Source organism: Rhinolophus sinicus, linkage group LG13 (assembly GCF_036562045.2).
Source record: "Rhinolophus sinicus isolate RSC01 linkage group LG13, ASM3656204v1, whole genome shotgun sequence".
NCBI classification, from domain to species: domain Eukaryota; kingdom Metazoa; phylum Chordata; class Mammalia; order Chiroptera; family Rhinolophidae; genus Rhinolophus; species Rhinolophus sinicus.
This window is the reverse complement of record NC_133762.1, coordinates 29,210,304-29,234,775: the sequence shown is the minus strand read 5'-3', so window position 1 is coordinate 29,234,775 and position 24,472 is coordinate 29,210,304. Positions and strand designations below refer to the sequence as shown.

At 49.1% G+C, this 24,472-nt stretch overlaps 1 protein-coding gene across 2 annotated transcripts; it reads left to right on the top strand.

The window, feature by feature from the left end:
* Nucleotides 1-10,803: 10,803 nt before the first annotated feature.
* Nucleotides 10,804-22,187, top strand: CCN5 (cellular communication network factor 5). Of its 2 annotated transcripts, none has more exons than XM_019748492.2 (5): nucleotides 10,804-10,927; nucleotides 11,275-11,367; nucleotides 15,283-15,499; nucleotides 18,663-18,917; nucleotides 21,214-22,187. In XM_019748492.2, exons 2-5 carry the CDS (start codon nucleotides 11,308-11,310, stop codon nucleotides 21,432-21,434), a joined length of 753 nt encoding a protein of 250 aa, XP_019604051.2. In that variant the 5' UTR covers nucleotides 10,804-10,927; nucleotides 11,275-11,307; the 3' UTR covers nucleotides 21,435-22,187. The 2 variants fall into 2 exon arrangements, with proteins under 2 accessions (XP_019604051.2, XP_019604028.2); XM_019748469.2 differs by having other exon boundaries at nucleotides 10,804-11,111.
* Nucleotides 22,188-24,472: the final 2,285 nt, after the last annotated feature.

Here is a 24,472-nt window from a genome sequence, read left to right as displayed (position 1 = left end):
AGACTCTACTTGTTCTATGCCTCTCCTGAGTTGATGCCACTTTCCAGGGGTGTCCACAAAAGGCTTGGTTCCCCTGTTCCTGGAGGCCCAGGGCTGACCTGAAGACCTTGCCCACCTCCAATGCCTCTGACCCAAGGCTCCTCAGCGTTCTAATCCCCAGGTGGGCCACGGAGAAAAACAAGGCCTCAGCTGCAGCCTCTGATGTCCCTTGCCAAGCTGGCACTTTGAGGCCTGGGGGTGCCAGCAGCTGGGCCGGCCCCAGGGCCAGCGTTCCTGTAAACACCCTAGTGAGCCAGCCCTCAGTGGTGACTCCAAGGGCTGCTGGCCTCGAGGGCAGAGGTTTGGCTGACCCTGTGCAGTTTCCTCTAACATGGCCACTTCCACCCCCTCTGCCTGGCTGGGATTCCAGTAATAAAGTGTTTTCTCTGGGGCTCGTGGGGCTGGTGAGATGGGTCTCAGGGGCCTCCCTGTCCCACTTGCCCCCACTTGAGCTCCTGAAAGCTGGTCTAGATGCCCCTCACTGCAGCCTGGGCAGCCCATATGCCTACTTGGGTATCTGAGAGTGAACTGGCCTCTAAAGGGTCATGTCTCAGGCTCTGAGCCCAGAGGGAGGGTGTAGCTGGAACCTACCCCCCTGTCAGTCATTTCTGAGAGGTTGGGGGTTTAAGGAAACAACTTCTCCTGGAGGCAGAGCCAGGCAGCTTGGAGATGGAAGGGGAAAAGTCTCAGTTGTGGCCATCTTCCTCACCCAAAGAGAGTGGCTGCAAGGGACCGTGGAGGGAGACCGAGGAATATTAATCATGGTGAGTGTACCACCTCCTGAATGCAACGAGGCCCCAGCCCTTTAATTCTCATAACCACCTTTTTGGAAACTGAAGCCCAGGGAGGTGCAGTGACTCTCCCAAGGTCACACAGCAAATGACAGAGCCAGGATGTGACTGAGTCGCACCCTTTCCTTGGAACCACTTTTATTTTACTGTCTGAATCCCCGATAGTAGGAATTGGAAGGTGTTTCCTGGCCATCTTTTAAGAGGCAATATAGCACAGTTAGAGCAGGGACTCAGGGGCCAGCTGCCTGGGTTCAAATCTCAGCTTTGCCTCCTACTGCTTATGTGACTTTGGGCAAGCTATTTGATTTCTTGGTACCTCAATTTCCCCATCTGTGAAACGAGGATAATAATGATACATCCCGTAGGGATGCTGTGAGGATTAAATACTAAGCCCTCCATGAACATTCGTTATTTCTAGTCTCTCACCAGCCTTTCCATTGTAGAACTAGGGAGATACAGGCCCAGAGATGGAGGCAAAACCGGCTGGGTCTTGCCTGGGGCAGAGCACAGCTCTAGCCCCTGTCTCCTATGGTACCACTGGGAAGCTGTGGTGTGTCCAAGCAGAGGGGAGCTGTCACTGGACAGCCACTTCCTCTAGGGGAAGGGAGGCCCTTCAGAGACAAGGAGACGATGAAGGACAGCTAGGGAAGGGCAGTGTCAGATCTCAGGAAAGGAGGGGAATGAGTCAACATGCTGTGTGACCTCAGGTCAGTCCCTTATGCCTCGGGGTCTCAATTTCTCCTCCTGAGGGGTGAGGGCACATTTGGACTCTTAGACATGGAGGGGCTCCTCAGGAGGGCCTTATCCCAAACAATTTTCCTTGGGCCTTTTTCAATAGTAGAATTTTGTATGGGATTATTTTTTCTAAACAAGGATCTGTTTTGAGAGGGGGGCTGTGAGACAGCAAGGAGCTAGGAATGGGGCTCCCCTCCCACCACCTGGGGACCTTAGGGCCCAAGCTGATGACTAGACGGTGACTCACTCCTCGCACTGCCTGCCATCCCATGACTGGGAGCCCACAGAGGCGGCCCCTAAGCAGGGTCATCCTAACCAGCGACCCCACCCCCCAACACACAGGGACTGGGAACAATTAAATCCTTCCTAGAGCCAGGCCAGATGTTCACGTGGGTATTGGTTTTGCTGACCACATGTGACTCAGGGGCTCCCTCAGAGGTGGGAGCATCCTAAGAGGCCACAGAGGTCAACCCTGGCGTGTCACAGTGGGGGAACTGAGGCCCAGTTAGGTGAGATGACTTGCCTAAGGTCACACAGGGGTCAACGGGAAGAAGGAACCTGGCATTCTGATGCTTGAGCCAGCGCTTTCCTACATCTCCACGTAGTCCCTGGATGTCCCCAGGCCTCAGCCCCTACTCTCCCCCCAGCCACAAATGTCCTCCCCAATCAACACAGGCCAGGCCTCCAGTCTCATCTCGCCCCACATCCTTCCGATAGCTCTCCAGCCTTCATCCAGACTCAGCTACTCACAGCTCCGTCTCTTCTGCTGTCTCCGGGACTTTCTTCTTTCTGTCCCTCTGTTTTAGTTTTAATTGTCTTTTCGCCTGGATGACTCCAACTCTTGCTTCAAGACTCAACTCAGATGTCACCCCCTCCAATAAGACTTCCAAAGCCTCATCTCCCACCTCCCAGGCTGGGTCAGGTCCTCTTCTCATTGCCCTCGGTACCTGGTACTTGCCACTTCCTGTGCTGTAATCATCTCTTTGCTTGTCTCTATCTTTTCTTCTAGTCTGTGAGCTCATTGTGAGCAGAGACCTTATTTTTTACTCTTTATTTAATAGCAGCGCATGGCCCACTACATTCAGTGTTTGTTGAAGGAATGCATGGATGCATGGATATACGGAAGGAAGGATGGATGGATGGATGGATGGATGGATGGATGGATGGATGGATGGATGGATGGATGGATGGTCAAATGGATGAATAGGTAGATCAATAGATGAATGGATAAATCGACAAACACATGGGTCAAGGGATGGACAGATGGATTGATAGACAAATGGATGGATGAATTAGATAGATAATGGCATCTGTAAAGACTCAGACAGTGAGAGGTAAGTCTGTAGAGACTGGATATCCTGACTGATGAGAGGCTCTTGGCTGGGGAGGCAGTAATCTAACCTGTTATCTGTTTCCTCCAAGGGATGTCTGGCCAAGAGCAAAGCCAACTCTGCCCAGGCGCCTGGTCCCTCTTGACCAACTGATTCCAACTCAATGAGGCCTCTTGAATTCTGGTAATTAGTCAGACATCAGAGAGCCTATAGGAGCCACCTCTGCCTCTGATGTTCTGGAACTCTGCATTCCTGAGGGCCCTCTCTCCATGCTTCCCTCTGGATCAGAGCTGTGACTCCAGAAATGCCTCCAGGCAGAGAAACATAGACTCCTAGAGCCAAGAAGCCCTAGAAAATATGATATCCATCCCTCTCACATTTTACAGATGAGGAAACTGAAGCCAAGCAAAGCCACAGAATTTGTCTAAGAATGTACATCAATAAAGCTGGGACGAGAGCTCGGTCACCCAATTCATTCATTCATTCATTCATTCATTCATTCATTTATCCATGCAAGAACTATGTATCTAGCACCTAACATATGCCAGGTTCAGTGCCTTTTCCCTACCATACTAGGTCTGTAAATAAACCCTCACACCAATTTCGAAATCTTTACCATGTCCCATTATGACCTCCTCCAGCTCCCCAGTAGGCCTATCTATGCCTCAACAACTGCACCGTTGGCACAGCCCCTATGCTAACCCCCTTACCCAGCTCATGCTGGTATGTGCAGCCATGTACAGAGTCGGTCACATGCGTGTGCTGAGAGCGCCACATTCCACTCCTCCCCCGCCTTGGTGGGGACCATGTAGGTCCCTGCACGCAGAAATTTGCCAGCTCAGATGAAAGCCAAGTGTTAAACTGTTCAAGCCCCACAGCTGTCCTGGGGTGGGAAGGGAAGCTCACCATGGCACCTGGATCACAGGGCCAGGAACAGACCTTTGAACTCCTGCCCAGACTGAGGCTCCTGGGGGTGGAGGGGCTGACTAATTGCAGGCCAGATGAGCAGGCAGCCAGCAGCAATTCCTCCATTAGCCCCTCCCCACATGGCCATGGCAAGGCCGAGTGGAGGCAGCCAGTCTTGAAGAGATGGAGCCTTGCTTTGAGGCAAGTGCCTAGATCCAGGCATTTACAGGGCCCATTCACCGGGCCCCTCCTGTGGACCATCCTGATGGAGGTCCATCTTCCTGAAGATGTGGAATAATTCAGGATCACAAGGGCCAAACTAAGGTTCAGCTTCTCATAAAAGAAAACCTTCTAAGAACAAATCAATGAGCTAAAGGACGCAAGAAGAATGTGTAAGAATAACAGAACCAAATGCTGCTTCTAGGCCCTAATTAATATGAGACAGACTCCTGATAACACTGATCATGACAAAAGAGAAATGATGCAAATAAGTACAATAAAATACAGAGTAAAAAAGGAGAATGATATCGACTTAACAGGGATTCAAAGTAATTTTAAAACTATTGTGAATTGTTATGTGCTTATAAATTTGAAAGCTTAGGGAAAATGGATAAGTTTCTAGAAAGTTATAAAATGCCAAAAGATTGGCCCATGAAGAAATAGAGAATTTAAATAGTTCCATGTCCAAATCATGGTAGTTAAGCCTTCCTACCCTCCAAAATCAGACCGGGATTATTTTTCAGGTGAGTTCTGCTGAATTTTTAAGAAAGAGTTAATGCCTGTAGCTCAAAAAGAAACAAAGAAGCCAGCCTAGTTTATTTTATGAGACAAATGTCATCTTGATTGCAAAACCTGGATAAGACAATATAATAAAAGGAAATTATAAGCCCGTCGTATGAACAGAAGATGGAAAAACACTAAACAAAACATTAGCCAAGTGAACGGAGCAATGTGTTAAAATACAGATCATACCTCACCATCAGGAAGGGTTTATCTCAGAAATGCATCAACATGAGAAAATCCACCCGTGTAATTCACTGCATCATTGGATCAAAGGAAAGACAAAAACCCAACGGTTATGTCAACTGAAAAAGCTCTTGCTAAGACTGTTAGGTATTTATGATTTTTTAAAAATCCTGAACACAATTGTCACCCCAATAAACTCTAATTTAAAAAAAAAAATCCTGAACAAACTAAGAACATAAGAAAAGTTCCTTAATTGGGTTGACATTTTAAGATAAAAAAACCTACAGAAAATGTTCCTAGTGGAGAAACTTTATACACATGTCAGGGTTAGGAATAAGCCAAGAATGCCCGTGAGCGTGCTATTGTTTAATAGATAGCACCAGAGCGCCCAACTAAAGCTACAAGGAAAGAAAATGAGAGATGCAAGGATTGGCACAAAGTGGTAAGGCTGTTATTGTTTCTAGACGGTGTGATCATCTACCTTGAAAAACTACCAGATAAGCTGACAAAGTATTCGAACACGTAAGAGAAGACCGCGAGGTTGCCAGATACATAATCAACAACAAAAATCAATAACATTTTTACACCAGCAATAACTAACCAGAAAAACTCAAAATAATGGGGGCTTAAACAAGAGCGTCTACACATATATATTGTCAGGTTGGTGCAAAAGTAATTGCGGTTTTTGCAATTGACCTTTTAAACCGCAATTACTTTTGCACCAACCTAATGTATCTAGCTAGAACAATAGATATTATAATATATTAATATTCTCACAATAGGAGGTCTGACAATTAAGTTCGTGAACTTGTTGCAATGATTTTACTAACCTTTTTTGACATCAGAGGGATTATTCATTATGAATTTGTACCAAATGGACAAACAGTTAATCAAGTTTACTATTTGGAAGTGCTGAAAAGGCTGCATGAAAAAGTTAGACGAACTGAACTTTTCACCAACAATTCATGGCTCTTGCATCACGACAATGCACCAGCTCACATTACACTGTCTGCGAGGGAGTTTTTAGCCAGTAAACAAATAACTGTATTGGAACACCCTCCCTACTCACCTGATCTAGCCCTCAGTGACTTCTTTCTTTACCCGAAGAGAAAGGAAATATTGAAAGGAAGACATGTTGATGACATTCAGGACATCAAGGGTAATACGACGATAGCTCTAATGGCCATTCCAGAAAGAGTTCCAAAATTGCTTTGAACGGTGGACTAGGAGCTGGCATTGGTGCACAGCTTCCCGAAAGGAGTAGTTGGAAGGTGACCATAGTGATATTCAGCAATGGGGTATGTGGCACTTTTTCTACGATGAGTTTGAGAAGCTACTGGTCCGACCTCGCATATGTACACTATTTCCTTTGAATCACGTGAATGAAATCTATAGGTGGAGTCCAGGGCCCACATGGTAGCTCCAGGTGTCATTAGGAACCCAGCCTACTCCTTCATGTCTCCTCTTTCCGCCTCCACCTATGAGGTCCATCCCCATAGTCCCCTCATGGTCTTGATAGCTGTCAAATCTCACCATCACATAGGCATTATTGTCTGGAAGCAGGAGGAAGTGAGGCGTGGTGGAGATGGGACAAAAGGAAAGCCCTTCCTTTTTAGGAACCTTCCCAGAATTTGCACACAACACTGCTGCTTATATCTCGTTGCTGGAGCCTGGTCACATGGCCATGCCTAGCTGCAAAGCTGAGGGTGTTGCTACCCCAAATAAAATCAGAGTTTGGTTACAGAGAAAGAATATTAGACTGGGTATCTATCCGGCTCTGCCACAGATCCCAATTTCCAAACTGAGGCCCAGAGAGGTGAGGGAACTCACACACAACCACGAAGCAAATCAGTGGCAGAGCTGAGATTTTCATCTGACTGATTCTTTATCTTCCCACTGTACAGGTGTGCCCTCTCTCAGGGGTATGTCCAGCCATGGGAATACTGACCCTGCTCACTACCAGCCCTGCTTGGGGCGGGTTCTGTTTTGGGGTTTTCTGTCCCCATCACCTTATGTCATCCCTGTGAGCTCCCCAGCATTGGCTATCTCCAGGGTCTCACACAGGGCTTGGAAGTGGTGTAGCTTTTTACAGAACATGGAGGAAGAATGCATGAAGGGAGGTGACAAACTGAACAGCTGGAACTGGCTTCATCTTTCAGCTGCAGGTATTTTTTCATGGCTTGTATATGCTGTGCCCTGATCTAGATGCGTGTCGTGAGTTTCACTTTTCAGATTCATTTCCTAGATCTTAAAGTGTTAGGCGACTCAGGTCTGAAAGAACATGTAGGCCACCTCCAAACAACAAACAAATAAGACAGAGGAACTGAGGGCCAGAGAAGCAAAAGCACGTGTCCCAGAGCCCGAGATACTTGTGGCAAAGAGGATGTCATATGTCCGTCACTCTGGTTCCTCTTCCTGTGCACTCACAGAAAGATCACATTTCCCAGCCTCCCTTGCAGTTAAGTTGGGGTCATGTGACTAGTTCTGGCCAATAAAATATGAGCAGAAATGATAAACATCACTTCTGGTCTGAGGCAGCAAAGGGCCAGTGTGCCTTCTCCCCCTCTCTTCTCCAAGGTGACCTTGGAGACCACCGTTCTAGAACAGTGATTCACAAACCGTAATGTATATAGAAATCATTTGAGGGTCTTATTCAAATGCAGATCCTGATTCTGGGATGGGGTCTGAGATTCTGCATCTTAAACAAGCAACCTGATGACCATGCGAATACCTCAGAGCAGACATCTGGGGAGGGAAGAGCCAGAGGGCCTCGCTCCAAGGTGGAAAAGACCTGCCCAACATCATTGAGCCATTTGCGAGCAAAAAGAAACCGTTGGGTTAAGCCACTGAGATTTGGGGGTTTATTTGCGACCTCAGCATAGCTTAATGTACCTCCAATGAGGAATAGGAAATTGTCATTTAGTCAGTCAATCAATATTTATTGAGTTCCTACCATGAACTCATTCTGTGCCCTTGGGCACCCCAATCTTAAGGAGGCCCTCACTCTTGGGGGCATGCAAGTGCAAGTTTAGCAGCTGAGAGAGACAGCTCCTTACATTTTGCTTCCTAGGTGCCCTTTTTGCTGCACCTTAGTTCCAGCGTTGCAAGTGTGTGGGGAAGACAGGACTGGAAGCCGGGACCTTCTGACTCAGAAGCCTGAGTTTAAGGGCAGGCGTGCTCATTCTGGGGTCTTATTTGGGGGGCCGTAGCAACAGCCAAAAGACTCATGGGTTCCTTGGACTGTCACATGCCCCTTGGCAGTTTAAGGCCTGAAGCACATACAGTCAGTCAAGTGGCAGCTCCTGCCGCGGTCCTTAAACACTTCGCACTGTGTGTGGGAAGTTCATCACTCACACTTCCACCACCAAACACCCTTGATGCCAGCCCTTGTGTTCCCCGAGCTGGCCGGGCCCCAGGGCCTCCCGCTGTCCACACGCTCCCATCCTCAGTTACTAGAGAGAACAAAGCAAAACGCCATGCTCTGACTCAGAGGGGCCCCTCCAGGCGGGTGGCAACACGTCCGTCCATCCACTCATCTCCTGTCGCCTCCCTGGGCTGTGCTGGCCCTGCCTCCTGTGCTCCCCTCAGCAGCACAGCCTGCCTCACCTCTGCACTGTCAGGGGCGGGTCTCCTCCTCTGTCACTGGTGCTGCTTCGATCAGTGTGCCTTTCTCCTCCCCTTCTCACACCTCCTTTCTCTCTCGTCTTCCTTCTCACCTCAGAGAAAGAAGTGGTTCAAAACTGCTCCTCCCAGGACAAATGAATCAATGGTGACAGCGGTCAGAAGAGTGAGCAGCTGGGCAGCAGAGGGCATCGTCTTGGAAGGGGCCTGAGGAATCTTGCAGAAATGTCCCTTCATCTGGGTGGTGGTTACATGGATCTGTACCTATGTGACGAGTTACCAAGCCGTACACTTAATACTAGTGCACTTTAAGCACTTCTCTGTGTATATGTGACCCCCTCAATTTAAACAATAATGCCCCAGAGAGCTCTCTCAGCAGGAGCAAAATAAATGACAACATCAAAAACCACAATGTAAGTTTTGGAGTCGTACGGACCTGCGCGGAAAAATCGGGCTCTGTTTTCCAGTTGTGTGACTCTAGGCAAGTACCCTGGCCTCTCTGGATTACATCTTTCTGGTTGAGATGACTGAGAATTGGAAACACCACTTTTTATAAAAAGTACTTAGCATGGGGCTGGCTCCCACTGGATGCTCAACACCTAATCCCTTTCATGGCTATTAAACACAGTGGTCCTACAAGGTTTTCCCTGAGTGCAGGCAGTAAGAGGGACACGTTGTCCATAGCGAATTTAAAGAGAGACTAAAATTGAGGTGAAGCCAGTCTGATTTCTGTTCTCACCGTGCACTGGCAAATATCAATAATGTCAGTCGTAAAGTATTCTGTCCCCTAAAACATCTTTTTTTTTTTTTTGGTCTAACTTCTAAACAATTGATGCAGCGAGTATTGAATTTTATTAACATGCACGTAAGCTTTGAATAAGTAAGTACATTTTAATTCTTATCCTTTAATAAGCATATTCTACATGGAAGTAAATATGGAGAATTTTTAGGGTTACAGTTGCCCCCCCGCCCCGAACCCCTATGCGTACATGAACTCAGGAACACGCGTTCATGACAGAGTCAGTTCCTGTCTCCAGCTCCGAGGTGTTACATCTCAATACATAGTAGATGCAAATGACTGTAGAGTGAAAGTGAAGACGAAGACACAGGTATTTCCATGCTGTCATTCTATGTGACTACGTGGAGCTCTGATCTGTGTTTACAATTTAAAACAGTGAGACAGTGTGAACCGTGAAGGATAATGATGTGGTTTGGTGGGTGCCCATGTTAGTACACACCAGAAATCTATTTGTTTCAACTCACGTTCATGGCTGAAAATAATTGTGGTGTATGAAGGAAGGTGGGGGTGCTCCAAAATGATCTATTCTGGGTATCAAATACCTTAGGCAGGCGTCTGACTTAAAACGGAAGCATTCATCAATCAGTCACTGTATCCCTCCTGCCCTCCAAGTCAGTGGACACACCACCCCCAACCACAGCCACTTCCCCCAACCATAAGGGTCAGATCCTGAATTTTCACTTTTAATTTCCATCCCCATTGTCTCCTTCCCCTGCTGAAAAATCCCTCAGTCTGACTCCTATATCAAATCACTCTTCTTCCGGACCAGCCACCCATTCTGGAACCCTCTGCTGTCCCACTCCCTCACTTTGAGGTATGGGGTACCCGTGGAGATTCTGGGGCCAAAGCCTTCCTCACACACCCCTTGACACTACCTCTATTATTTTTGCCAAAGTCTACAGTCAAAGCTCATGTCTTTACATCCTCCACCCCTCAGTGGCTGGAACCTTATAGATGTCCCCAAAATACTGGTAGAATAAATGTGGGTGTCTTACTCCCCACATACAAGACCACTCCCCTCCTCACACTTAGCTCCAGTCATACCAGGCACCTTCGTCTCCTGGAATAGGCAATGCTATCCTGCTCTCTCCCACCTCTAGCCGTTTGTACCGCTATTCCCCCTGCCTGGAACGTTCTGCCCTCTCTAATCCCCTATGTCCTTGGCTCTCTGAAAAGACACCTCCTTCAGAAAGCTGTCCCTCACCTTCCGTCTCTACAAGGACCCTCTCCTCGGTATGCCCAGAAATTCCACCTGTTTTCTCACGGTTGTCTCCCACTCTGGGCTTTGTCCCAAAGTTGTATTGGGTATCCAGTCCCTGCAGAGGGGGCCTCCGAGATGTCTGACTTCTGACTTACATGAAATGGATTTGGTTCTTCCAGGTTATCTCGTAGTGCCCAGCAAGCACCGGCATGCAATAGGTCCAGCCTGCATGGGCTCATTCACCGCAGCCGCCTGCCAGAGCCCGGAAAGCAGGCCCTGGGGAGGCCCCTCACTGCCAAAAGCAAACAGGCCGCCAGGGAAGTTTTGCTTTGGGTCACACCCACCTCCGGGAGGCTGCCAATCCTCCTGCCAGAAACCGCAGGCCCTCCAAAGCTGCCCAGAGACTGGGCCACGGGGATTAGAAGACTTGGGTCAGCTCTGCTAAGGGGGGGGTCTGCCCAGCACTTCCTGGATCCACAGCCCCCTGGGGTCAGGCAGGGGGTCTGGGCAGGGCTGCAGCATCGACAGCAGTAGCTTGGTAAGGCCCTCTTGGACTGGGAGGAGCTACAGAGGCCCCTGCCAGCCTGTCACAAGCTCTTGGTGCTGACACTGGCTCTGGCTTACACACACACACACACACACACACACACACACACACACACACACACACACACACACACAGGTAGCCACCCTTTTGGTGGCCTCTACAGTCTCGTCTTCAGGTAAATGGGCTCATCAGTGGAAGGGTAAGGATGGGGAAAGGAGCAAGGAATGCAAAGACCTGTGTGTGTGTGTGTGTGTGTGTGTGTGTGTGTGTGTGTGTGTTTGCCTGGGAGTGACCTCACAGCCGCCGGAACATAAAGACTTACAGGTCCTGCCTCCCAGGCTCAAAGCTGGCTCCGTGGGGGACACAGTGACATGAGAGGCACACCACAGACCCACCTGCTGGCCTTCTCCTTCCTCTGCCTCCTCTCAAAGGTAAGGGGGCCCTGGGCCCCAAAACATACTGCTGGCTTCCTTGGTGTGGTGGGGGAGGTGAAAATCACTGCCAAGAACCCCTGGAAGGATCCCTGCAGGCCCTCCCGTGTTGGGCACAGCCAGGCTACTCCTCCCTGGTACCCAGACAGCTGCCTCTGACCAGCTCTGCTATGTGACTTCAGGCAAGTCCCTTCTCTCTGAGCCTCGGCTGCTCCCTCAGCTGAACGGGTACAATGTTCATGAGGCCTTTGTGAAGATCATTTATGATAATGCATCTAAAAAGCTTAGCACAGGGCAAAAGTTCAAAAGAGGACTTTTATGATTCTTACCTATCCTCACAGCCCCTCTACAAAGCCCCTCTATAAATGAGACTCAAGACATGGTCTGCTTTGCCTAACGATGAGCCAGGATTTGAATGGATGTTGGGGTCTAACTGATTGGAAAGTTCACACAGCAAGGGCATTAATGCTGTTGGGTTCTCAGGCAGTGAGTGACCTGCTGACCCTGGCTGGTGGGGACAGGGAGACACCTCCATGGAATAATGACCTTCTCTTATGGGATATTTTTCAAAGGGCTTTTGGAATGTCTACCTTGCCTAACATGCCTAACAACGCTATAAGGAAATATTATCCCCTGTTTTCAGTTAAGCAAGGCTCAGAGGGGGTGAGTAACTTGCCTAAAGCCACACAGCAAAGAGACATCAGAGCAATAGAGGAGGTGAAGCCTGGGATAGGCCTGGGTGTGTGTAGGGGTGGGAGTGGGGACTTCTGTCTGTGCCTGTTTACCTCCACCCTGGACCATGGCCACAGTTGCTGGGCCCTGTCATCCCCTCAGCAAATGCTGAGCTCCCGGTGCCATGGAGATTGGCCCTGCCCCCAGCCATGATCTCACTGTATCTTCATGCTCTTTTGAGGAGCACAGACAGGAGCTTCTCTCCTGGTCCCGAGCAGTGGTATGGGGACCCCTGCTGGCCTCCCAGTCCTGCTGTTTGTTCTCCCAAAGGGGACGGCCAGGCCAGGACATGTTGCCAAGGTGGGTGGCTGGGGTATCTGGAGCAGAGGAGTTGAGGTTTGGGGCCCAGGATTAAAGACCAAACTGAAGCTGTCCTCTACTCACTGTGCACCCCTCCCCTCTTCCTGGGTCCCGGGGAGCCAGGCAGCATCCTGGATAGAACAGAGGGACTCAGTCACCACGAACATGGAAAACCACCACAATCCTCAGAGAGAGAATGCCAAGTCCTCCAGGCAGGTGGGCTCTTGGGCTGTGGACAGTGGCCAGTGGCAGAGACCTGGAAACACATCCACCCCATTTTACAGAAGCTCTCTCCCCACGGAGCAGTTATGTGAAATGCTCAAAGTCACAAAGCCAGTCAGTGGCAGAACTTAGATTTCAACTCTGCCCAGAAGATTCCATGTCCAGGGCTCTGACCACAGCGCCTTACCCCCGGTGACCACAGCAAGGGCCTGGGGAAACCGAGAGTGTGATGGGGCAAACTGAACACAGGAACGGGGTGCTTAGGATGGGTGTGGAGATAGAGGGAGACCAGAGAGGGCATAGCTCTCCTTGGCTATGGTGAAATACCCTCCCTGACTTGTCATTATTTCAAAGGGGTAAATTGAGGCAGAGGCTAAGCTGGTGTCAAAGCCCCCGGAGAACAAGAGGTGGGCATGGTAATTAAGAGCTTGGGATTCCCAGGAACCTGGATTCCGATCCTGGCTCTACCTCTGACTGGAGACATCACGCCATTGCTTTGGGCTTTAGTTTTCTCATCTTTGCAATGGGCACAGTGGCAGTACCTCACATCGGAAGGGTCAATTAGACAACATGCTAAAGCTCTCAGCACACGGGACACCCATGGTAAAAGTCAGCCATAAGCATCGATATGATTAGTAGCCATTGCTGGGTATGAGCTGACCCTGCAGAGAGAGCTCAGCGTAGGGACCCAGGTGCAAAACAGAAGGCCTCTGTCCTGGCACGCCTGCTTTCAGGTGGGAGGGACCCAAGAGTCAGTTCTGGTCAGCGTCCCTCACTTCCCACTAACCAAGGAACTGGAGGCCCTGGCTTGGAAGGGCCCTCAAGAGTCCAGCCAGCTGATTGCTTCGCAGATCAATTCCTTGTGTGTCACCTCAGGATTTACTAAAATGCAGACTTCTGGTCATAAAGAAGGGCCCTAGATGCTGCATTTCTAGCAAGCTTCCAGGTGACGTTGCTGCTCCAGGTCCAGACCACACTGAGGGGCAAGGCGAGGCCAGGCCATCTTCTCTAGAATCTCTTCGGCATCACCCAGGACCCTGCCTGAAATCCCTGCAGAGACAGGAGCTCGCTCCCTTGTCAGGCCCCAGGCACACAGCTGCACATCTGCATCTATCACCAGTGCTGTCTTAGATGGGAGCCCTGTGGGAGCCTCCAGCGCCAAGACCCCCACCAGAAGCCGGCCAGCCAGTTTGCGGCGGCCCCTGGTGGCCAGGGTGGGAACTGCAGGCTACTGAAAGGTTTGCAGGACTTTGGGTGATGGGGGTGTCCTGAGGATGGGACAAGGTGGGGACTAGGGCAAATGGCTCATTGACCGCTTTGGGGGCCACACAGGAGATATGAGGTCATGTATTTCATCTTCCTAAACTGCATGTCTTCTGTCCTCTGGATAAAACCCTCCAGTCCCCTAAGGATCCTACTAAAGTTTGGTCCCTTGGTCCCCATAGACAGGGCCCCTGGGAACATCTTGAATTATGTACCTCTGAGTCCCCAACTTCAGCTGGACATTTGGGGAGCCCATGGCATCTGGTTTCTAGTTTGGTGTTTCTCTGTCCTGAGTGGGGAGGGCCAGCAGGACACTTGAGTTGATACTTTGACTCTGTCCTGGGGCGGGGGGAGTCCGTGGTTCAGACTTGCCCCTATTACAGGAGAAGTCAACCCCCACCCCAGGACCCTGGGTCCTCAATGGGGAAGCAGGTGCCCAGAACTGCAGCTAACACACTGTGACTTTTGGCAAATCCCTTCCCCTCTCTGGAGCTCAGTTTCCCCATCTGTGCATGGCAGGGGGAGGGAGTTAGCCTCAAGCAGAGGTGCCAAAGACCTGACTGTGTGTCCAAAGCCCCTGGACAGCCTGTTAAAAATACAGATTCCAGAGCCCCGTCGCTAGAACTTCTGATTTGGTAAGTCCCAGAGGAGGCCTGGGGGCCAGTATTGTACCAAGTTTCCTGGTTGATTTGATGCTCATCCAGAAAAAGCTTTTGGGTTGTTCCAAAGAGCAAAAGTATCCACGATACCATTTGATTTATTCAGCCCTCAAGATAAGTATCTACAGTCTACCTGCTGGAAAGTGTACAGGATGCTATGGTTTTAATCCTTCGTCTTGCTGCTTTTGCCTTTCTAAGCTCCTAGAGCCCTTTGCTGTAATTCACAATGAAGACCATCATAACTAAATGCACCGAGTATTTACAGCATGCCGGGCCTGTGCTAAGTGTTTGACAGGCATCGTTTCACGTACTCCCCAAAACAATCCTCTGAGTTAGATACTACTATTACCTCCCTTTTACAGATGCGGAAACTGAGGCTCAGAGAGCTTAAGCAACTTTACAGATGAGGAAACTGAGGCTCAGAGAGCTTAAGCAACTTTACAGATGAGGAAACTGAGGCTCAGAGAGCTTAAGCAACTTGCCTAAGCAACTTGCCTAAGGTCACTCAGTTAATACGGGGAAGAGTGAGGACTGGAACCTTAGTCCAGAGTCCATGCTTATGACCACAATGCCATGCCACCTCTTAGGCAGTGTCAAGGGACCACCAGGGCTCAAGGTCAGGTCTGGGGTCCAAAGTATGGACCCCACACTGCCCAGCCTGACAGAGAGGTGGCCAATTATAAGGGTCTCACTACCCACTGTGAATGACCACGGCTGAGCGAGGTCTCTGTCTCTGCAGGTGTGTGCCCAGCTGTGCCCAACACCGTGTGCCTGCCCTTGGCCACCACCCCGATGCCCCCTGGGGGTGCCCCTGGTGCTAGATGGCTGCAACTGCTGCCGGGTATGTGCACGGCGGCTTGGGGAGTCCTGCGACCATCTCCACGTCTGTGACCCCAACCAGGGCCTGGTCTGCCAGCTGGGGGCAGGCCCTGGTGGCCGGGGGGCCGTGTGCCTCTGTAAGCAGGTTTGCGGGACTGATGGGGGTATGGTTGGGGGTGTGGGGGTTCAAGGCCATTGTGTCCTGAATTGAAGAGAAGCCCTTCTCTCTCTACCCCCTTTACCCTCACTTCAAGTACATTATCCATTCCAGCCAAACCTGATGACCCAAGGTTCCCCAGGCCCACACCCTACTTGTCCCCTCTTGTCTCTGCTCAGACCATGCCCATCATCTGAACAGCAGTCCCCCATTCCTACCTGTCCAAATCATAGCCAGCTTGCAAAACCAAGCTCAAACCCCTCCTCCCCCAAGAAGCCCTCCCGGATTCTTCTAAGCAGACATCATCATCCCCTCCTCAGGATGCTCAGGACACTTCTGGGAAAATAAAAGTGCAGCTTCTTATTTAGGGCATAATATGTGTCAGGCACTGTGCTAAGCACTTACGACACAATGCTCACAATAACCATATCACGTAAGTACTTTCAGATCCACTTTATAGATGAGAAAACTGAAGCTCATAGATATTAACTGACATGCTTCATGTCACAGCTTGGGACCTGGCACAACAGGCTCTAAAGCAACAGTCTGTCTGTCTTCCTCCTGGATTGGGAGCCCTTGGACCACAGTTTGAATTCTGTGTTTGCATTTACTAGTGACGTCGAGCGCCTTACATTTGTCACTACTCTTTTAGGCTTCAGTGCCCCTGATGCTTTCTATCAGGGGTTCTCAGCATTGCTCTAGGGACATTTGGGACCATATAATTCTTGTTGCCAGGGTTGTCCTGTGCTTGGTAGGACATGCCAGTAGCACCCTCATCCCCAAGATATGGCACTCAATAAATAATTGTTGAATGAATGAATTAATGGGTGAATAACAATTCTACTGGGGCTAGCAGTAACAGACACCATTTCTCGAGCATGCACTGTGAGCAAGCCCTCTACATACATGATTTCATGCTAGCCTTAGTAATGAGGTAGGTCCTAATATAATATTATCCCTATTTTGTGACGGAACTGGGGCTCAGAGAGGTTATGTCACTTGCCTAAGGTTACACAGTGTGTAAGTGGCTGAAGGCAAAACACACACACACACCTTGTTCCTTCTCCTGCAAAGGACTCTCAGAAGGGAAGAAGGACACAGAAATCATCAGATAACAAAACTGTGCTCTGAAGTTATTTGGGGAGGTCGCTGGTCAAGAGGGCATTGGAGCGGGCCTGGAAAGAAGAGTGGGGATTGGGCAGCTATTTGTGTGTATGGATGGATGGATGGGTGGGGAGGGGGAATCTAAGAACGAGTAAGTCTGGAGGTGCCTTGTGCTGTTTGGGACCATGTACTTGTACCAGGGGTGGGGACTGGCTGCCTAGGAGTCATTCCATGCACCCCAACCCAAGCCAGCTCTGAGCTGGAGGACCCAGGAGAGGTGCCAGGAAACCTTGCTGAAATTATCGCCCCCTCCAGATAACATTCCTAAACAATCCCTCTGTTTACCAGGTCATCCCAGCGATCAGGAAACCCAGAGCTGTGGCACCAGAAGTAGGGCTGGGAGACCCGGGCTTGGCCAGGCTGGGGGTAAGGATTCAGGTGCCACTGTCCCTGCAGTTTCTAGGAAACCAGGGGCCACATGGTGCAGGCCAAAAGGTCAGGATTTGAAGCTAAAGTGCTGCGGCCTGGAAGGAGAAAGGAGAGAGAGAGCTGACACGGATCCCATCCTCCCCAGAGGGAGAAACATCACCCACTCCCATTTATTGAGCATCTGCTGTGTTCCAGGCTGGGGACAAAATGCTTTAAGTGCACTAGCTCGTTTAATCCTCTGATGGCCCTGTGAGCAGGGTACCACAGCTCAGAGAGGTGAAGTAACTTCCCCAAGTCCCACAGCTCATAAGTGGGGAACTGAGGTTTGAACCCAAGTCTATGTGGTTCCAAAATTCCTGCATGTGCATAGACCCATCTGAAGTCCTTCTCTGATGACCTGGGAAAACCTGCTTGCCAACGACCCAGCTGAACTGCCCCTCGTGTCTCCACAAAGCCCTCCTGATTGCTCCTTTCTCTGCACTTCCTGAGCAACTTACAAGTACTTCTCCAGGGCTCCTTGTTGCCTTGAAGATGAAGACTTTCATATCTGTCTCCCCCATGCACCCTGAGTCCCTCCAGGTCAGGACTGAGTCTTACCCTGTCTGGGAGCTCAGTGGTTGGCACACAGGAGGGACATAATCTAGATCTCTGGAATTAGAAGGAGTCACGCTATTGCATAAGTGCCTCTTATGTGCTGGGCTTTGTGCCAGGTGTTCATTCAAAGGACATGGGTGTGTCCCATTCATGCTATGAGCCAGCACAGGGGACGTCAGGATGAACACCCTTAGCCCCAGTCCTTAAGCAGTTCGTGCCTGGTGGAGGAAGTGGTAATAGCACCCATATCTGGAGAGTTTCATTCAAAGACTGTTTCCTGAGCACCTACTATATGCCTCGCACTGTGCTAGATACTATGTACATATTATGTCATGGAACTAAAAGTAGAGATTATTGTTTTCATCATTGCTATTGCTAAGGCGACTCAGAGACGTTCAGTAACTGACCTAAAGTCACACAGCCAGCAAGTTAAGCCCTGACCGGGCAGTGATGCCTACAACACAGCAGGTGGACAGTGCAAGTCTGTTGCATGAAATCTCAGTGTATATATCACAGTTACCCATTACTAACATAATAATTATACTAATAACAACAACAACAGAGCAGCTAGGATCTATTGGCTGTCTCCTTTAGGTGGTACTCATTACATATATCGTTTCATTTAGTCTATACCACAACCCTGTGAAATTGGTACCATTATCACCCATTTCGCAGGTGAGGAAACTGAAGCAAGAAGAAGTGAAATCACTTGGCCAAGGTCCATAATTAATAAAAGGGCTCAACCCAGGCCAGTCTTCACACAAACCCTGTGCCAGGACGCAGTGGGCCACGCTGTCTTTCTGCAGGCGCCAGGGCAGGCTGGCCATGGTGGGGGGTGGCTGGGGCATATTAAGGCACGGAGCCCCTTGGCAATGCTCAGAGGCTATAAGGGCACTGCCTCCCCAGTGGGATCTGGGCCAGCACTGCACAGAGGGCCATATGGAGGATGTAGCCAGAATAGCCTTGCCCAGGGAAAAGTTGGGGATCACCGATGGGGTCCTGTTTCTCCTCCACAGGGGGAGAGGATGATGGGAGCTGTGAGGTGAACGGCCGCCAGTACCGGAACGGGGAGACCTTCCAGCCCCACTGCAGGATTCGCTGCCGCTGTGAGGATGGTGGCTTCACCTGTGTGCCACTGTGCAGCGAGGATGTCCGGCTGCCCAGCTGGGACTGCCCTTACCCCAGGAGGGTGGAGGTCCCTGGCAAGTGCTGCCCCGAGTGGGTGTGCGACAAGCCAGGGGGGCTGGGGGTCCAGGCCCTCCCAGCCCAAGGTGAGTGCAGGGCTGGCCCAGGCCAGGGGGCGGGGCCTCTCAGGGGCCAGGACACCTGGCCACATCAAAGCAAAGGTTTCACTGATAGAAACTAGGCGGGTGCGGTGGCTGAGGAGACACACAGGAAAGCAGAGTGGGGAGTCACAAGGCTTCTTTAAAACCGAGAAAACAAGAAGCAGTGATGTAAGTGTATCATTTTCAATCATAAACAATTAAAAGTAAAAATTGATGGCCGAATGGGGAAGGGAAAGGCGGGTTAGGATACTTGAACCAAACTCTCACATTTCTTAGCGGAGGTATACTATCATAATATATGCTATTATTATACTAACATTGATACATATTAATAATATATTTATACAACACAATTTAAATATTATATAATATTATTTAGTCTTATAAAAAGAATTCAAAACTGGAAGTGTCAAGGTAGTTGTCTCTGGGACATGGGCACAGGGGTGGGCAGAGGTGGAAGACAGTTACCTCCTGCTATAAATTCTTCCGTTTTAGAGACTAAGCGGTTGTTATGTTACCAGGGATTTTTAAATTATATGAATGTGATTTAAAAAAAAAAAAAAAGCTACTGAAAAGAGGACATTTCCACAGATGTCGGTGCCACGGGAGAGGCAGTGGAGCGTGGTAGGTCTACACCCAGTTCTTCCACTTCCTAGCTGTGTGACTCTGAGACAGTTGCTTAACTTCTCTGTGTCTCAGTTTTTCCAACTGTAAAATGGGAATAAGAGCATGCACCTTGTTGTGAGCACTGGATGAGTAACTACAAGTAAAGCAGTTATGACAGTGCCTGCACACAGCACTCCATCGGGGGTAGCTGTTATTATCCCTATGATGGAACGTGGCACATCCGTTTAAATCCATAGACTGCCAATGAGTTGACCTTACATATAAAAAAAGCAGGATAGGACACCATTATGTAATTTGATCTCCATGATGTGTGAACATACAAGGTCAGACAATTAAGATTGCGAACTCATCCTAGAAAAAGTGCTACCTACCTCATTGCTGAATATCACTATGGTCACCTTTGAAGTACTCCCCTTGGGAAGCTATGCACTGATGCCAGTGCCTAGTCCATCTTTTAAAACAATGTTGGAACTCTTTTTCTGAAATGGCCATCAGAACTGTTGTCGTATTACCTTTGATGTTCTGAATGTCATCAAAATGTCTTCCTTTCAATATTTCCTTTATCTTTGGGTAAAGAAAGAAGTCATTGGTGGCCAGATCAGGTGAGTAGGGAGGGTGTTCCAATACAGTTATTTGTTTACTGGCAAAAAAACTCCCTCACAGACAGTGCTATGTGAGCTGGTGCATCGTCGTGATGCAAGAGCCATGAATTGTTGGTGAAAAGTTCAGGTCGTCTAACTTTTTCACACAGCCTTTTCAGCACTTCCAAATAGTAAACTTGGTTAGCTGTTTGTCCACTTGGTACAAATTCATAATGAATAATCCATCTGATACCAAAAAAGTTTAGCAACATTGTTGCAACAAGTTCACGAACTTGTCAGACCTCATATGTGTATATCTGCAAGTAGATGCACACATATAGATCATATATGCTGCACACATATGTGTATAACACAGGGTTTCTCCACCTCAGCACTAGTGACAATTTGGACTAGATAATTCTTTGTTTTGCGGAGGGGTATCCTGGCACTCCAGAATGTTTAGAAGAATCGCTGACCTCTACTCACTAGCTCCCAGTAGCCACCTCTCCCAATTGTGACAACCAAAAATGTCTTCAGACATTACCAAGTGATTCCTAGAGGACAAAACTGTCCTTGGCTGAGACCCACTAGTATAAAGGACCAGAAGGAAGGACATCAAAATATTAACAGAGAAGAATAAGACTTGGGGAGGAGGAAAAGCTAGGCCCTGGTGACCCCGCCATGTTGTTCCGGGCATGGCCTCTGAATCACTAGCGTCGTTGTCGCCAGGATGTGGCACTACACACAGGCCACAGCCTCCCTCCTGAAGACGTTGTGGAGGATACAAAAATGAGAAACTCATCAATTACTGGGGGACCGTCACGGTCAGCACCATCATGGTTGCCTAATAACCATCACTTCAGAGGGGCTCACAAGTACCAGGCACTGTGCTAAGTACTTCACCTCCTTTATTTTATTCAATCCTAACAATCGACTATTAGTAAATTTATGTAGGAAGAACCTGAGGTCCAGAGAGATTTAAGCAACTTGACAAGGTTGCACCACAAGCCACTGGGCTGGTTTGGTTGCCAAGCCCTGACCTCACAGTGTTGACCTCTCTTTCTTGCCCCCAGGACCCCAGTCTTCTGGCCTTGTCGCTCTCCCACCCCCCGCGGTCCTCTGCCCAGAATGGAGCACAGCCTGGGGACCCTGCTCAACCACCTGTGGGCTAGGTGTGGCCAGCCGCGTATCCAACCAGAATTACTTCTGCCGACTGGAGACCCAGCGCCGTCTATGCCTGCTTGGGCCCTGCCCACCTGCCAGGGTCCACGGCCCACTAAACAGTGCCTTTTAGAGCGGGGCTGGGGGTAGAGACTCAGTGCCCACCCTCCCCAGCAGGCAACCTTGGCTACAGGCAACAATCCAGCTCAGGTCCTCTATGTAGGCCCTGGATGACAAAAAGGTTCACATGCCTCCTGGTTTGTCTGGACCCTGAGATACACGGGGATGTATGCCCTAGTCCCCCTTCCTCTAACTCCCAGCCTCAGAGGCTGGCCAGGTTGCTAGGGTCTTCTGGTCCATTCCCAACCTCCACACAGCCTTTATCAAACATGTGCGTGGGTTAGCTTTCTGGAGGTGGGGCAACTATCTCTCTCTAACCATTAGGCTCAGGCAGGTGCTGGGCTGGACAGGCTATTTCTCTGGGGGTGTCGGGAAGAGGGGCGCAGATGTTCTGTATCTTCTGCATTCTTTCCTGGAGTTACGTGAAAGCATCCCTGAACATGTGCCTATGCATGAACTTTGTGTCAGGCTTGTGCTGTCTGAGAAAGGACTCCCCATCCTGGGCAGAATTCAGGGGCTGAATGCTTTGTGAAAAATGACAAGATGAAATCACACTGTCTTGAAGAAAGTCAGAAAACAGGCCTTGGAGTGACCCATTAAACCCAACCTGTATCAGTAAGAATTAACCTTTCTTGACACCTGCGATATGCCAGGCACTGAGCTACACACCTTCTATAGACCAGTGCTTTGCAATATTTTTGACTCAAGAAAAGGCGAACAGCATGTCCTCTGGGGACTGGGGAACATGGCCTGAAATAAACCAATCCAAGGGTGAAATTCTGTTTGAAGTCTCATGTTTTATTGTGTTGTTTTTTTTAACCTACTTATAAATTTGATATCCTCCTCTGTGATCTACTCGTGTTTGTTTAAAAATAAAAACTGTCCAGGATCCAACCAGGAAATTAGGAAACGTACAGTTAAACACACAGGTCTTAAGCATATGGCTTCATGAGTCTTTTACAGAAGACACACCTATGTAACCAACACCTCAATCAAGGTATAAAACATTTCCATCATCCCTGAAAGTTTCCTCTGGCCCCTTCCTGGTCATCCCCTCCATCTCCTGAAGGCATCCACTCTTCTGATTTCTATCACCATAGATGAGTGTTGCCTGTTCTTGAACTTCACGTAAATAGAATCACGCAGTAGGTACTCTTTAATGAAGGGCTTTTTTGCTCAATACCAGCCATGGGGTGCAGGGGAGGAGGGAGGGCAGAGCCCAGTAGCTGGAACCAGCCAGTGGAAGATGAAACCACACAGCAGCGCCATCTGCTGGGAGCAGGCGCCTCTACAGAGATGCAGCCGTATAAACCTTACAAAAAGCAGAGAGAGATGGGGAGAGACAGACCCTGGCTTCTGCTCTCTCCTGTCCCCCAGTTTCCAGCAGGGCCTCCCATCGGTCAAACCTACTGGGAAGGTGGAAGGGGAGGGAGACTGTGAATTGAGTGCTCAGAGACACAAAGCAGATCCAGGAGAGGGCAGGGAGCCCGGAAAGCAATGGAGATTCCAGCCTACAAGGCTGTAAATGACCCATCACTCAGGCACCACCGCCTCTAGGAGCCCCAGTTTGAGAACTACAGGCAGTGTTTGAGCCATTTAATCTTCATAAAATATAACTAACTCTAGTTCACAGATGAGGAAATAGCGTGGAAAAAGTGATCTGCCCGAAAGCTAGTCTGTAGCTGGGGTGGGATTTTAGTCCAAGCAGAGTTCGACTCTTAAGACTGGGTTTATGATCTCACAGGCTGAAAGTTTCTGTGGGCCTGGCCCTGAACACATAAACTCTGAACACCTAGCCAGGAAAAATTCTGATAATATCCTAAGAAATAGGGAGACGAGAATGAAGACAATGTGCCCGCTTTGAACAAGTCCTCCAGGTGGGGGGCCTCTCTGCCCAGAGCTTTACCCACATGATTGCATGTCACTCTTGGGACATCCCTAAAAAGTGCTACTGCTGTTTCCATTTTAGAGATGGGTAAACTGAGGCTCAGAACGATTAATGAGTTGCCCTAGGATTGTGGTGTTGGACTCTGGACCAGGTTGACTGCTGGCCCGTGACTTCACTACTAAGCGGCTGTGAGCAGATCTGTGAAGAGTGGGCTCACCCAACCTGCCATGTCCTGGCTCTGCTGTTTCCTAGTGTGAATCTAGACAGGGTACTTAACTACTTTGTGCCTCAGTCTCCTCTTTTCTAAAATGGGGATAGTGGCAGTACTCAACATTGAGGGTGGCTGAGCGTAGTATGTGATTGAAGTAAAAATGCTAGCTATCATTCTCTTGACTTGACCTCTTGGTGCTTTAGTTTTTTCACCTGTCAAATGAGCATAAATAGAAGTGCCGACCCTATAGGATCACTGCGTTGAGTGAGTACCCACCACAAAGTGTTATCGCGAATATTAGGTGAGTAATTCCTCTGTTTGCCTTAAATATCAGCTATGATTGTCATCCTACTTCCTTGGCTTTTATGTAAGTCAGAGAGTGATGTGAAATGAAGGCAAGGGCTCGCATTCTTCTCTTTTGTGGAGAAGAGGAGGTAGTACTGGGGGCAGGTCCCCGGGTAAAAATCAGTCTACCCCCACTGACACTCACAGCCCGAAGTACCAGGCCCAGCCATTCTCATTACATCTGCATGTTGCAACTGCTTCGTTGCACGTCACAATAGTGCATTCTTGTCGCTGTATAATATTCCACGGTGTGAATATACCACATGTTGGCTATCCCTTCTATTCGCCATGGGCATTTGGGCAGTTTTCAGTTTGGGGCTATTATGAATAGGGCCTTATGAACATTTTAGTTCATGTCTTCTGCTGGATATTGGTAAACATTTCCATTGGGTATATATATCTTGGAGTAGAATTGCTGGGTTATTAATGCACATAGCACACACCACCTTTTAACACACTGCATAAATTACTTATAATATTCACTATTTGTTGCCAGACTCCACAAGCGCCGGGACTTGTGTCTGTTTTGTTCACTGATGGATTCCCAGGACCTAGAATAGTACCCAAGACAGAACCAGGCTCAGTTGTTATTGAATGAGTGAAATAA